Raw genomic sequence first — 14914 nt, forward strand, 5'->3', positions numbered from 1 at the left:
GTGGACGCTGGGAGGGGTCTTGGCGTTGGTTTTCTGAAAGCTGCAGAGAAACACAAGAGAAGAGGCAGAAGTCAGCGGCAGGGACAGACCCTGAGCTCTGGGAACAGGGAGGTTAAAAGCAGGACCTCCACCCGGTTCCTACCAGGATTCTGAGAGAAGGGAACTGCATTGTTCCTTCTCCCAGAAGATTCCAAGCGGCCCCATCCATGAGCCTCCGGACTGCTTCTGGCCTGCTCTGAGCTCACTTTCCCCATCTGTAAAATAGGTGTGTGTCCAAGGCCCACACCACTGAGAGGTAAAGGATGTACTGGATGAGGAGCTGGGATTCCAGGCAGTGCAATCTGTTCAGAACCTGAGCTCCTGAGTCAGACACAGCTGAGTTCAAACGCTAGCACCACCATTTAATAGCTCTATGACCTTGGGCAAGTCAGTGAATCTTTGTGAGCCTCAGTTTACTCATCTGTAAAAAGGGGATAACAGAACTATCCCGTAAATTTGTTGGGAAGGTTCAGTGGTTTGAGGCAGATTAAGCCTGGTCCATAAATGTGTCATAAATGACCCTAATTAGTACTAGTCATTCTCTTCATGGGGCCTGGGCCAGCTAGGCTCCCCAAGCCTCGGCTTCCTCACGTAACAGTTCGTTTAGTAATTCCTCCTACCTCGGCTGTTCTGAGGAATGACATAATGCGAAGACGGGGCCTTAGCACAGCACAGGTGTGAACCACTGCTTTAATTTCTTCCAAACCCAACCTTCTCCCCATTCCCTATCAATGTCATTCTGTTCCTTAGAGGGGTGAGGTGATGAGGAAGTCTGTCTGAATAAAGAAATTGCCCAACACAATACCATGTGTGTTTGGCTGCACCCCGCCTTCCTGAAGCTCAGAAAATCTCGAGTCCCCAGTCCCTACAATCACTAGACAATAGAGATCTCAAGTACCCCCTTTCCCTAGACAGTCGGTCCTAATTATGTTTGCAGGGCTCTGGGGACCTGACTCCCTATCCAGACCCCCAGCTTTGCTGGGGTGAGTGGGAAGATGCCCAGTGGGAACGGGGTGGGCTCAGTTATTCTCAAGACCTCCAGTCGTTAGCCTGGCTCTTTCAGAGCTCTGTCCTCTTCTCGGAGCCCTGAAATTCATGTCTCCTACATTGGGTGAGTGACCAACCCACCAAAATTAAGGGGCAGGCGTGGGGGTCCCAAAACCACCTTCTGAGACTCCTCAGCAAGCCATCCACCCTCCCCCACCCCTGCAGGAACCAGGCGGCCACAGAAAGCCTTCCCTCTCTTGTCCTCTTTCTTGGCTTCCCTTCCCAACGGGGCCACATTTAAATTCTGCTCAGCCTTGGCTGCTGTCTGCTGGGCAGTCAGCCCCCGGGAAGACTTTTGTCCCGAGGCTGGACTTGCCAGGACTCCCCTCAGGGAGCCAGGTGGGCTCCTGGGAGGTGGGACAGCACCCCATCCTGGTGCCTCAGCCCAGGTGGCATGCAGAGGCATGAGGGGGAGGGTAGGAGCTGCATCTTTGTTAAGCTCTCGGGTCTCCTGCTGGTGAGGGGAGGATGGAATATTAGCCATAGGGGTAAGAGGTGTGCTTGTTAGGGTGACAGCTGTATTACAACTGGGGTGATGGGGAGAAAAGCTGTATTGCAACTGGGGTGATTGGGGCAGGGGATACAGTTGGGGTGGGTGTCAGTTCTCCAGTTAGGGTGATGAACAGGGTGGGGGGACAGGTTCAGCTGGAGGGCTGGGGGCATCTATCTGTAGGACAGCTTTACTGCAGTTGAAGAACAGCTGCCAAGCTAAGGAACCTCTGTTGGGGTGACAGATACGGTGTATTGGGGTGACAAGTGAGGGGGAGATTTAGGACGGGCAGCTCCAAACTACTTAGCAAGCGAACTGTGCTGAACCCCAGCCTTCCCTTAAGGGCCCCGGGGCAGGCTGGGAGCCTCTGCACAAATCCCTGTCACCCCCGCCCCCTCCAGCCCTTAGCCACTGCCAGTGACCCTCTCCAAGCCAGGTCTCCATGGTGATCTCAGCCCAGCAGGCAGCTCCTGCCAGAACCATTCCCGTGGTGCCTGCGGCCAGGCAGCAGGGAGGCTTTCTCACCCTCTGCTAAGCCACCGCTGTCTCACCTTCCTCCTCACACCGCCCTCCCCAGCTTTCATGACTTGGCCAGAATCTGGGGGGATGGTGGGGGGTGGGGGATGGGGAGAGAATCAAAACCAGAGGTTCCTGAGCCAGGGAGAAAGCAGAATGCTATGGCCATGCAGAACCCTGACTTCACCAGGTTCAACTCGCCACGGAACAGAAGCAGTGCTGCTGGGCCAGGTGGCCCAGTGCTGGGCACTGGAGACAAAGCGGACAGCAAGACGGATCTGGTCTCTGCCCTTGAGGGGCTCACAGAGCACAGAGGGAAGCAAAGCGGACCCCAAACCAGGCGATCACACGCAGGGAGATGGGGGTGTGTCAAGAGGAGCCCTGGGGGACTCAGGGAGCACAGTGGGGGCACCTCACCCAGCTTTGGTGAGAGGGACTGTGGCTCTTCAACACACCGCTGAGCGCGGCGCCGAGCACATGCTGGGGTCAACAAGGTGTGCCGACTGAACGAAAGAGCCGTGACCGGTCCAAGTCTGATCGGCGAGTCAAGGTCCAGGTCAGGTGTTGCACATCTCCGGACGCCTCCTCAGACGCCCTGTTACCATAGCTACCGGGGCACTTATCATTCCCTTCCGTGCTCCTCCTGGGCAGAGACCTGCGTGGGGTACCTCCGTATCCCCGATGCCAGCAGTGGCTGGCGCCCCAGGACACCAGCCATTGTTCACGAGACTTAACCTTTTAGTGCCTCCGTAACGAAGGACTGCACGTTCCAGAGTCTCTTGAAGTGGTCTCTGCCTGTCAGTGGGCGCTGGCGCTGGGGGTGCCAAGGGAGAGCTGAGCAGGGATTTAAAATGCTACAGATCACATATAAGTCAGGTCGTCCAAAGAGAGCTGCTCTCCCCGGCAAAAGGAGCATTCATTCAAGCAACCAGCAGACATGTATTCACAGCCGCTAACTGCCAGGCCATGCGCTAAGGTCTAACCCCACCTTCTAGTCTCTACCCTCCAGAAAGGGGTCTCAACATCAAACAAGGCAGTGGAGCAGAAGGCAAAGAGTGCATGAGGATTTGAGAGACGGATATGCCGTGTGACCTAGGGCAAGTCCTTTCCCTCTCTGGGCTTCAGTTTCTATGTAAAATAAGGGGGTTGAACAGGGAATGGCAGAGATCTTCAGGCACTGAGATAGAGCACCAAAGACAAGGGGTCAGAGACACATCACAGCTGTCCAGGGAGGCTGATCCAGCCTTTCTGATGTCCTCAGGCAGTGTCAGGCTTTTGAGTCCCTTAAATGTGGAGAGGATACTGCTTCCCTGAGGCCCAGACCACACCTGACAGATGGAGATACCCTCTGGACCCAGAGGTCTCTGAGGGATGAAGCTTCCAATTGGGGATGGGTAGGCTGTGGCATGTGGGTGGGTGTGTGGCTCTCCTCCTCACTCCAGGGAAGTTTTTCAAAATCTGTCCACCAGTGACTAGAGGCATTCCTTAAACTCTAGCTCTGCCAGTCATTCATTCCCTCCTTAGAGATCTTCTCCTACCTCCCCCACTGCGGGGCATAGAGAGGGATGCTAGTGGGACCAAATGGGGTTTACTTCCATGGTTGCCCACCAAGCTTGTGTGACCTTGTGTGTATCTCTCACCTCTCAGAGCCTCACGCTCCTTACCTGTCCCGGGAGGAGGCTATACACGCCTCCACCCCGAACACCCACACTCTCCACCCTCCTGATCGGAGATGCCTATATAAGGACAGGCATCTGTCCCACATCTGGGTATGTGTTGGGCATGCAACTGAGTGGAGGCTGAGGAAGTAGCAAGAACATGGAACTGGGTGATCCCCGAGCGACCTTCCTGACTCTACCTTTCCGGGCTTCCCTGCCTGGGTGGCTCTGTGTCTTTGGGCGAGTCCCTCTTCCTCTCTGTAAACTGGAAGGTGCTGAATTTACAGAACTCCAAAAGCCCAGTTAGCCTGAGAGTTGGAACTGGTTTATTTATACACCCCTCCCCTGCCTCATCCTTAGGAGCGCATCTGATAACAGTAGGGTTGAGAGAAACCAGCTCATGCCCCGTTACCCAATGCCTAACCTTTTCTCTCACAATTCTCCCTAGTCTACGTGCCCTTCTTTGACTCCTGGAAAAAAAAAAAATCCTGACCCTTGAAGTGTCCCCGGCATGATGAAACACTGGGGAGACAGGGACAGTGCACAGAGATGAGTAACCAGCCTAAAGGAGCTGATGGCATGGTGAGGAAAACATTCCCGGGAAGGGCTGTCATGGATGCATAAAGGGCTGGAGATTAATTGCGCCCGGGAAGGATCCTGGAACGCTTCTTGGAGGAGGCAGTGTCTGAGTGAAAGATAGGAAATGACAGGTGGGAGATGGATGATGACTAGGAAAGGGCGGCCCAGGCCAGGGAACAGCTAAAGCAAAGACACAGGGCAACACTGGGGAAAGGGCCTGGAAAGCTCCCTCCCGATCCCACAGTATGGAGCTGGAAAGGGAGGCTGTGTGAGCAGGAGGTCAGGGCTGAAGAAGCAGCCTTGAATACCCGGAATACCAGGTTAGGAAGTTGGGCCTTTATTTTGGAGGCAAGGAGGCTGGCGAGGGGAGGATGCAATGAAAAGGTGTTAAGCAGGGAAGTCACCAGAGCAGACATGTTTCAGTCAATTCATCCAGTAAATGTTCTGGGGGGGAGGGGGAGGCTGCTCCAGACACCATGCAACCCAAAATGCTGAGGGACATGCAGCAGCCACAGTGGGGGCTATGGGCTCAGGAAGCGGGGGCAGGTGCCGGGGCAGAGACCTGGCACGCACTGGCTGTGCTGACCCAGGTGGCCGAGCTAGGGCTATAGCTGCCGAGGCCTCAAATTTGTTCAAGACCCATTTTCTGCGCCCCCCCACCTGGCCCCCCCCCAGGAAGCTCTTGCTGTCTGCCCTGCCCGTGGTTCGTGGTCTCTGGTATTTCCAGTGGGAGCATTTCAGTCCCTCCCCTGGAGAGTGATGCCCACATGGAGGCTTGTAATGAACACCTGTTTCAAGGCTGTAAACTCCACGAGGGCAGGACACTGCTCGTCTTGTTCAGTGGTACCTTTAGTACCGGATGCGATGCCTGGCCCGGGGCAGGCGCCTGGTTCGTGCTGGTTGAACACAGAATTAACCTACTTCCTCCTGCCCTCCAGCACAAACAGAGGGCACTATGGCAGCAAAAGTTAGGATGACGAGGAGGGCAAATCTGCCGGGAGAGAAATCATGATGTATTACAAAATCAAAAGGCAATCTTCTTTCGGATTATCTGTACCAAAAGAGAGGACTGCTGTGGATAACTGTGTGTGGACAGAGTTTCTAGCTGACCTGGCTCATTTAGGAGTCTGGGTCCTGTTGCCCAACAGGTTTTAGGTCCCTTGGTGTGGGGTCTGTGACTTACCTTGTCTCTGGACCGCCCAGGGAGGACTCAGCCCCACTGTTAAGGCATATAACTAGGTGGTATTTCACAGCCTCCTGCCAAAGGCCCCAAACCCATACTAGAATACAAGCTCCTTCCTAGAAGGGAAGCAGGAAGAGCAGGTGAAGGAGTGCTGGCTACAGAGTCCTGAGCTTGGAGGAAAGGGTCAGAGGTGTGTGACGTGCACAGACGGCGGGGAGGTATTTTATTCACCCATCTACCAACCACTGATTACATGCTTCCTGTGTGCCAGGGACAGGCTAAGCGCTTCACGGGTAATCTCATTTAATTCTCACAAGAGATGCAGTGAGGTGACGTGACTCACCAGGTCACCCAGCTGGTAAGGGATGGAACCGGGTTCTGCACGCAGCCCTGCCTGTGCCCACAGGCACGCTCCTAGCCACCACCCTCCAGTTTCAGGGCCTTGCTCCCTTGGGTTCTTCTGGGTCCACAGGGATGTGGGGAGATGGGAGAGGACGAGCGTGAGACGGCATGCTCATGGAGAGATTATATTTCCAGGAAATGAGGGCTCAGCACAAGAAGGCCTGGCCTGAAAATGGCTGCAGGAGAGGCAAGAGATCGGATTGGAGGGAGGAGAGCCCCAGAGAGTGGGAAGAGGAGCCCAGGAGAGGCAGGGCAGGCCTAGCTGACCCCTGACGTGAGGGCCTCTTGCCTAAGGAACAGAGGCAAGATCAGGTGACCTCTTGAGGTTTCAAGACGTGGAGAGACAAAGCCCAGAGCGGCCAGTGCCTGGCCCAGGTCCGGGCATGCCTGCTGACCCTGGCTGGTCGGTGGCCTTGGAAGCCGCCTTCTGCTCCGGTGAGGCCCCAGCTGGTGTAACCTTGGAGGACCTGTGACATTTCTCTTGGCCTCAGGTCCAGGCCTGAGAGGGAATAGGGAGGAGAGGGGGGACTCGAGATCCCTAAACACCTTGGAGGGCCCTTCCCACCCTCCCACCCTTTCCCCAGGGTCTAGAAGGGCTGATCTTCAGCCGTGAGGGCCCAAGGCGGAGCCAGTCTGTCTGGCTCTGCATTCCATCTAAGGGACTAGAAGATGTTTGCGGGGCCCAAGTCTCCCTCAACCTCCCACCCCCACCCCACCCCGGCCCCACTTCCCTCTCTGTCCCATCAACTCAGCTCCCAGACCATTCAGGACCCCCATTCCCCACTCTGGCTCCTCCAAGCTTTCTTCTTCTAATTCACATTGGGATGTGACCTGCCCTGGCTCACGGTTTCCTCGGCCTGGAATGCCCTTCCCCCGCACCCCGTCTCCATCTCCAGGTGTCCAAATCTTGCCTATTCTTCAAGGACGAGCTCAGATGCAGCTTCTTTCACAGAACCTCAAAATCCGTTTAAAATGTCAGACCCAGAAAGGGTTGTAGTGAGCATCCAACCAAGCCGTCATTTTGCGGATGGGGAATCAGGGGCACAGAGTGGAGGGGGAGCAGAGCATCCAGGCTGGGAGGGGGTGCAGTACTGGGTTCAAATCATGACTCTGCCATTTACTACCTATGGATCCCCTGGGCAGGGTTCAGAGCTGTACCTGTTTCCTCAACTCTCTGATGGGGGGTGAGGGTGAGGACCCGCACCTTCCAGGCTGCTGTGAAGGGTCAGTGAGGCAGTGTTGCACAAAGGGCCCGGCACGAATATATGGCCCTTCTCTCACCAAAGGGGCAGAGAGGTGACTTCTGACCCCATGGCCCACCTTCCTGGTGCACGAGCTTTGCTTCTCCCTGCCACTTCCCAACAGGTGTTTGAGGCTCTCTGTGTGCTTGTTTTAGCTTTTTAGGGGTGGATGGGCACTCTTGAGGACAGGGGCCACGTCTGCTTTGTCTTCCCCGTGTCTGGTCTGGTATCGGGACGGGCATGGAGGGGCTCAAGATGTGAGGCTAAGCTCAGTGACTGCTCCCCCTCTGCCAAGGGTCAAAAAGGCTCAGTGCCTGTTGGTGAATGAGTGTGTCACTGTCCTCCCTGCTTAAGCCCTCTGTTGACAGTGACACTCCCTCTGTTAACTCTTTTTCCTCACTGTTCTCCTTCCCTATATCCCCAAGGCTTCTTCACTCCCACAATGATTGTAATCAGTCCTTGGGCGGGGCGGGGCGGGGCGGGAGCGGCAGGGGGGGGGGGGAGAGTTTGCCCTAGATGAGGGAGTGTTTGGATAAAGAAGGGGGACAGCCCTCCCACCACCATGGTCCAAGCCACCACCACTGCTTGCCTGGGCTACCGCAGCCGGTCTCCCTCCTTCAACACCGGTCCTGCTCCACTGTGGCCCACGACATTCCAGCTGAGAACGCTTCAGTGGTTCCCCATTTGTCTTGGGACAAAGTTCAAACTCCTTCCAATGCCCTGCATGATCTGGCCCTGCCCCCTCACCCCCTCACTCAGTGTTGCTGTCCTCCCATCGGCTCCTCAAAGCTGAGCTGCTTCCTGCCTCAGGGCTTTACCCACTGCTGTTCCCTCTGCCCAGAATGCTCTTCCCACTTCCCATTTGGCTGACGCCCCCTCATCTTTCAGGCATCAGCCTCAGCATCTGGTCAGCTGGCCGCAAGCCCTCATGGCCTCCTAGCTTTTCCCCTCTTGCACAGTCCTTCCTACAGCGATAATTACCAACATTCTGTTTACTGTCTTTCCCGCTAAACTGGAAGCCCCCTGAGGACCAGGACCTCGTTTGAGGTGTTCACTGCTGTGTCCCCAATGCCTGGCATGCAGTGGGTGCCGGACAGACGTCTCTGGCTGGAACAACTGAATGCATCGGTTTGAGGACAGTGCTGTGAACTCTCAGCTCTGAGTGGGGAGCGGGGCCAGAATGTGGGGCTGGATGGCATCCCAGTTCCTCCTGCGTTCAGGGCTCACTGGGTGGTTCCATTATGTATCTCACTGAGCCGTGACCTGCCCAAACACCCAGCCCCCTCACCCGTTTATTTTCCCACCCAGAGCCCAGGAGGAAAGGTTTTCGGATTATTTCACATGTCTGGATTATCCATGAGACATCTCCCCTCCAGTGAGAAGGATCAGGAGTTTGACATTTTAAACCCTAAGCAGCTTCTCCCTGGCCTGCTTCAGATCTGCGGCTCTGCTGCTTGCAATGAGGTGCATGGGGAACGGAAGGCCATTTTTAATCTTGGTCTGGTTTCATCAGGAGGAAATATATGCTGTCCCCCAAGAAATTCTGGTCCACTGTCTATGCCATGCAGAGTTTTAAGAGCCCAAGAGATTATCAAAATCAACTGCCTTCAACAGATGGGGAAACAGAGGCAGGGATGGGGTGAGGGTGGAGGAGGGGCGAAAGCTTGGTCAAGGGCATGTAGCAAGTTGGCCAGTTGGGGAATGGTCCTTCCCCAGGCCTCTTGACTCCCATGTGCTGCCCTCTGCCATCTTAAGGCACCAAGGGAACCGAGGTCAGGCAGAGAGGGGGTAATAAGTTTCCACTGACATGACTTCAAGACCCTGAGTCACCCTGGCTTCGAACAGCCTTCCCAGAGCAGGGACGGGGCTTTCCAGGAGCCCTGCTATTCATTCTCCAGGAAAAGGCACTCCCAGGAGGCTGCAGTATACTGTAGCAGAGGTCGGGGGGAGTGAGGGGCTCAGAAAGGCCCCCAGCCCACTCCATCACCACCCACCACGTCTGGGTCAATTTTTGTAACAGGTCTGTTCCAAAAGTGGGATCTCATGGGCCAGTTACGGCTGCATTTCTGGAGCAGGTTGTTCACCAAGAAAATGATTCTTCCAGCTCTGTCCCGTTTTACCACTTTGGGGGCATTTCCCCTCTTTTATTTTCCTTTTCCTACACACAAAATCTTAAGAAAACTCAAGGAGGTGACAGTACCTGATAAAACAATATCTGGATACCTAACAATATTTAACGGAATTCTTTTTTTTTTTTTCTTTTTGGCCGCGCAGTGCGGCTTGCAGGATCGCAGGATCTTTGTTCCCCAACCCGGGATCGAACCCACGCCCCCTGCAGTGGAAACGAGGAGTCCTAACCACTGCACTGCCAGGGAGTTCCCTAATGGAATTCTTAAGAAAAGCAATTGGCTTCAGGAAAGGGACTGGCTTTTTCTAGGTAGGAAACATCCTGCCTGGGGATAGACCCGCGCTGGCTACAGGTCCCCAGGCACAGGGAGATCCCAACACCCCTGTTGAAAAATAGCCTTTGGGGTACTCTGGGAGACCAGAAAAGGACATACTGGCCACCCCCTCAGCCTGGCCCTTGCCAGACTGCATTGTGAACTAAATGAAGCTCCCAGGGAGACAAGGAAGCAGGCAGGGTCAGTATCCTGGATGGGCCTCGGCGGATAATTATCCAACCTGCTTCTTTCTCCATCTGTCACATGCAGGGCGATGCAAACGCCCTCCCTTGCAAGAGGTCAAGTGGTGAGCGCTTCCTGGGACTCAGGTGGTCCCTGCCCACGACCTAGCATGGATGAGGGAAATGAACGCTTGATGAACCGAACTAGATGGCCCCATCCAGTCTATGGTCCTCCAGCCATTTCAATAACGGGACCCCCTGAATGCCCAAGCCCCACACTGGGTTCCCCACCCAAGACCCCATCTCCTCCCTAAGACTATTCCCAACATCTAACGCCAGACTCCCTGAATCCCAACTCGGGTCCCCAGTCTTGTCCTCAAATCCTTCCTGCTCGTTGCTATACTTCTTCCCCTTGCCCGAGCTCTAACGTCCTCATCCCCCCACCCCACCCCCGGCTTCTTCCCACTGCACCCACATCCTCAGACTCACCCAGGAACAAAACCTCGAGGTCCAGTCGGCACTTCAGTTGGCACTACAGGGAGGTGACGGTGAATGTGTCCTCAGGGTGAGGTTCCGCCATGGGCCCCAGGAAGCCGCTCTTGGGGCCCCCACCCAGGCCGGGATGCGCCTGCGGCATGAAGCCTGGATACCTGTAGGCGGTATCCTGCAGGGGCAGCAGCGAGTCCCTCGGCACAGGAGACAGGGTTAAGTCACTAAGGAGTGGGCAGCCATAGCCAGCAGCAGCTGCAGCGGGGCCACGGGGTGGGCCGGGCGGCCGGGCCATCTCCAGTGGCTCCTTGTCGGCCTTAGGTGTGGCCGGTGGGCTAGCCAGGTGTGGGGCACTGAGGCACGCGGCCTCCGTCCTGCCCAGGAAGTCAGCCAGCAGCCCTGAACCCACCTTGCCTTCATAGGGCGGGCTGCGGGCAGCTGAGCCTGGTGGGTACCAGTATGCCGTACCCTTGCAGCTGGGGGAGTCGTAGTGGGGCTGGCCCAGCGGCAGGTCCCGGCAGCTCAGGTGGGCCTGGGCTGCAGCTGCATGGCTCAGGCTGGCCCCCTGGAGCCCATGCTTGAGGGGCTCACAGGCAGCCAGCTTCGTGGGTGGCGGCCGCAGCTCTTCCTTGAAGCCCAGGGTCGGGGAGCAGGTGGGAGAGTAGGCCTTCTGCAGGCCAGCATCAAACACCGTGGGCGGGTGGGCCAGTGGCGGGAAATGCTTGCCATCCAGCTCAGGGGCACCGAGGCTGGGCGAGTCGCAGTGGAAGCCTTGGCCGAAGGTGCCGTCCGATGGCGTGGACGGGTTCATGGAGTAGGGTCCCATGAAGTCACAGGGATCTCGCTCGCCCACGCTGAAGGCCCTCGACTGCGAGGGCAGTGGTGACATGCTGCTGTCCCCGCTGTAGTAGTCCAGGCCGAGGTCTGGGCTGTCCTGGAACAGCGGGTTGACCGGCTGGGGCTTGGGGATGAACTTGGCTTTGGCCGCCGCCCCGCCCCGCTCCTTCTTGGCCGAGCAGGCCCCACCACCCCGTCCACCCCGAGGCTGCCGGGGCCCGGTGCTCCGTTTGGATGGGTAGCCCGCGGCACTGGCCGAGGCGGTTGACGGGAAGCCCAGATGCGAGGCCTCGAACAGGTCCACCTTCTTCCGCCGTCCGCGGCCCGGCTTGGCGCTGCTCTGGAAGAGGACGCTCTGGTTCCAGTTGTAACCGGGGGCGGACGACGCCTCGTTCCAGTCCATCATCAGTTTCTCCAGGCTGGACAGGCTCGACTGGCCCTCGCTGCTCGAGGCCTCGCTGCTGGCGCGCCGGAAACCGCCGCCGCCGGGCTGGCTGAGCTGGGTGCTGTCGGAGGACGACTCGGAGAAGGTCTCGGACGCGGCCGTCTGCCGCTTCACCTTCTGTGGCGTGTAGTTGGAGATGTCCAGGATCACGTTGGGCTCGCTGACGTGGCAGTCGAAACCGGGAGTGTAGAGCTGACTGAAGGCCTCCGAGGCCCAGTCCAGGCCCCCATAGCCCTGCCGGAAAGGCCACTGAGAAGCCCCCGCAAACTGCCGACAGTTCTCAGGCGAGGGCTGGAAGGAGGAGGACGACGAGGACGCGGCAGAGGCGGCAGAGGCTGTGGTGCCCTTGGGTACCATGTAGCCGCCGGGTGAGACCGTGCTGGCCCGGCTGTCACAGCGCAGGGGTGTGGGGGCCGAACCAGAGAAGGGGCCCCCCTCAGAGCTGTTGAAGAAGGACGCCTTGCTTGGTGGCAGGCAGGGGCCACCGGTAGGCGGTGGGGCGTAGCCAGCGCTGTGGGCGCTGCTGGGTGAGGCAGGGAGGCTGTTGCCACTGCCGTAGGCAAAGCTGCAGTCCTTGCTGTTGGCGCAGTCCTGGCCCGTAAAGGGCTTAGTGGGTGCGAATACACTTTGTCCAGCCCCGTAGCCCCCGTACTGCGGGGGGTAGGTGTTGGTGGGCGGGTGTGCGGTAGGTGAGCGAGCCACGGCAGAAGGCAGAGGGGCCAGCTTCGGGAAGGTCTCGGCTGCCCGGCAGTCTGAAGTGCCGGGGGTCAGCCCATAGCTCGCTGCCCGGCCCGGCGGGAAGGTCTGGCGAGTGGGCAGAACGGGCTGGAAGGAGGGCTCCGCCCCAGCCCCGCTGCTGCCCACTGCCACCGGGCTGGCCTTGGCTCCCCGGCTGGGGAAGGTGGCCAGGCCCCGCTGGGCGGGCAGGGCGCTGCTGGGGGGCCCTGTGTAGGTGCCTGATGCCTTCCGGGACTCAGGGCGAGAGGCTGAGAGGGCAAAGTCCAAGAGGTCGGAGGAGTCATCCGAGTCGAGCAGTGAGCGAAAATAGCCGGTGAAGAGGTTTTGGCGCTCCTGGCTGAGCTCCGTCTGGCCCGCAGGTGCGGCTGTGCTGTAGTAGCTGCCACGGCCCGAAGCCCCGCTCTCTAGCCCAGTGGAGGCAAAGGCCCGGGCTTCGGTCCCCTGGAACCCGCAGTTTCGGCCAGCTTGCCCGCCCGGGTGCCCATGGTGAGGGGCCCAGCCACCACCCTTGTCCCCGGCCCACTCAGTGCCCGCCTCCCCAAAGCCTGGGCCACTGGGCACCTGTTCCGGGAACAGAGTCCCGTTCTTCCGGGACCGCCTCTTGCGTTTGGGCTTCCCAGTCACGGCGTCTACCTCCCCCCGGCCCCGTTTGCGTGGGTGCCCCAACTCAGCGAGGCCAGGGCCCCCGACCCCGGCGGCTGCCACGGCCACCACCTTCTTTTTCTTGCCAATGCCCTCAAAAAAGTCGCTGAAGGAGCAGCGGGCCGCCTTGGCCGCGTGGCCCCCACCCCGGCCACCAAAACCGCCTGCCTTGCCACCTCGCCGTCGGAAGCCCTGCACACGGTGCAGGAAGTGGGAGATGCTCTGTGTGTCGGGCGCCTGGTGCACTGACTCGGGCTCACTGGGTGTCCAGCAGCGGGGCGGTGAGCACCGCCCAGCGCACTGGCTCTGGCGGTTCAGGAAGGCCAGCTTGGCGAGGACGTCTGAGTACTCGGCCTTGCTGTCGTTGGCATCTGCTGCGTAGGACGGCTGGGGAGACGCCAGCTTCTGCTTCCGCCGCCGCCGTTTCTTCACCTCCGGCATGGCCATGGTGGCTGCTGCCACAGTGGCTGCCTCGGCCGCCACCACCGCTGGCTCCTTGGGCTTGCCGGGGCCCAGGAGCAGGTTCTTAGGAGGGCGGCCGCGCTTACGCTTGAGAATGATGGGCATCTCGCCGGGTGGGAAGACCACCACCACGTTCCGCCCATTGTTCTTCATCTTCAGTAGCGGGGTGGGCTCTGTGGACACGCGCAGGCCCAGCTCCTTGCCCTCCACGCTCAGGCTGCTGCTCAGAGACGACACCTTGTACGTGGTCTTGTTCCGCCTGCCCAGTGACACGGGGATCTTGGCCATCTTCACCACCATGCGCCGCACGCCCCGGCACTTGCCTCTGCGGGTAGGGACCACTGGGGTCTGGGAGGATTCGGGCTCCAGCTCTGGGACTGGGCCTGGGCCGGGCAGGGTGTGAGGTGGGGGCGGGGGCGGGGGCTCAGCCAGGGCAGCCGCCAGCCCTGTGGGCACAGGCAGGGGCAGCAGACGGCCCTCGGGGCCGGTGTCTGCCTTGCGTCCCCGTCCGGCTTTCCGTCGGCGACACAGGATCTTTGGCCTATCAGTGCGCCGCAAGGCGTATTTGGGGTGACCCTCGGGCCCAGGAGGGCCATGGGGTGAGCACAGGTCCAGGCGCAAGGGCTCAGCCAGCGGGCAGGGTCCCAGGGGCTGCTGGGGCTCCAGGCGGCGGCTAGGGACGTCAAGCAACTTGGGCAGGGGGTCAAGTGCCTGAGGGTCGAGCAGCTGCGACTCCAGGGAGTCGGGCAGGGTTTCTAGGGCCTGCAGAGCCAGGCCCGGCAACCCCAGAGGGTCAGCAAGGGGTTGCAGGGGCGGCAGCTCCAAAGCTTCCCCGAGCGGCTCTAGTGCCTGCGGGTCCAGGAAGCGGGGCTGGGGGTCTAGGAGCTGAGGCTCTGGCTCAGGCGACGGTGGCTCGAGGGCCTGGGCCTCCAGCAGCTGGGCCTCGGGGCAAGTCAGGGAGGCCAGCTCACTCAGGATGTCGGCGTCAGCGAGTTCTGAGTAATCAGGGCCGTCTGGCTCGGGCTCTGGTGGCAGACCGGCGGCCGCGGCCGTGGCTCCGGGACTATGGCCTTGGCCGGGCTGGGGACTGTCCCTAGGCTCAGGCTCAGGCTCATAGAGGGGGTGGCTGGACCGCTCAGACTTGGCATGGGGGGTGGCCCGCTCCTCAGGGCTGCGGATGCTGTTGGCCAGGCTGGGTGAGGAGAAGAAGCTATACTGAAGGTCCCCGGGGGGCGGGGCAGGTGGGCGGCTGAGCCGGAGGCCACCGCAGTCCAGGTGCACGCCGCTGTGCTGAAGGTCCTGGGAGAGCCGGGTCAGGTCCTTCATGATGTCAATCAGCTGGACCACTGGACGCAGGTTCACCCGCCCGTTGTCCCAGCGCCGTCGGGAGCTGCTGCCGTCTCCCGCGGGGGTGGGGCAGCGGGCCTGGGAGACAGGACGGGCCGCCCTCGGGGGCAGCGGGTCGTCCCCCTTGGCAAGGACTGGTGGGCGCCGGGTGCTGGGGTCCCGGCGTGGGGGTGGGC

The 14914-nt window shown here is 59.4% G+C and overlaps 1 protein-coding gene across 1 annotated transcript in view; it reads right to left on the reverse strand.

Moving 5' to 3' along the window:
- Positions 1-14914, reverse strand: part of AHDC1 (AT-hook DNA binding motif containing 1) — a 59396-nt gene continuing 44482 nt past the window's right edge. The window contains exons 6-7 of the mRNA XM_024766883.1: positions 10268-14912; positions 1-40 (exon numbers count right to left, since the gene is read on the reverse strand). Coding sequence (XP_024622651.1) covers positions 10311-14912 — 4602 coding nt within the window. The 3' untranslated portion in view covers positions 1-40; positions 10268-10310. The remainder of the gene's footprint in view (positions 41-10267; positions 14913-14914) is intronic.

The sequence above is a fragment of the Neophocaena asiaeorientalis genome, unplaced genomic scaffold, assembly GCF_003031525.2.
Source record: "Neophocaena asiaeorientalis asiaeorientalis breed wild unplaced genomic scaffold, Neophocaena_asiaeorientalis_V1.1 scaffold79, whole genome shotgun sequence".
NCBI lineage: Eukaryota > Metazoa > Chordata > Mammalia > Artiodactyla > Phocoenidae > Neophocaena > Neophocaena asiaeorientalis.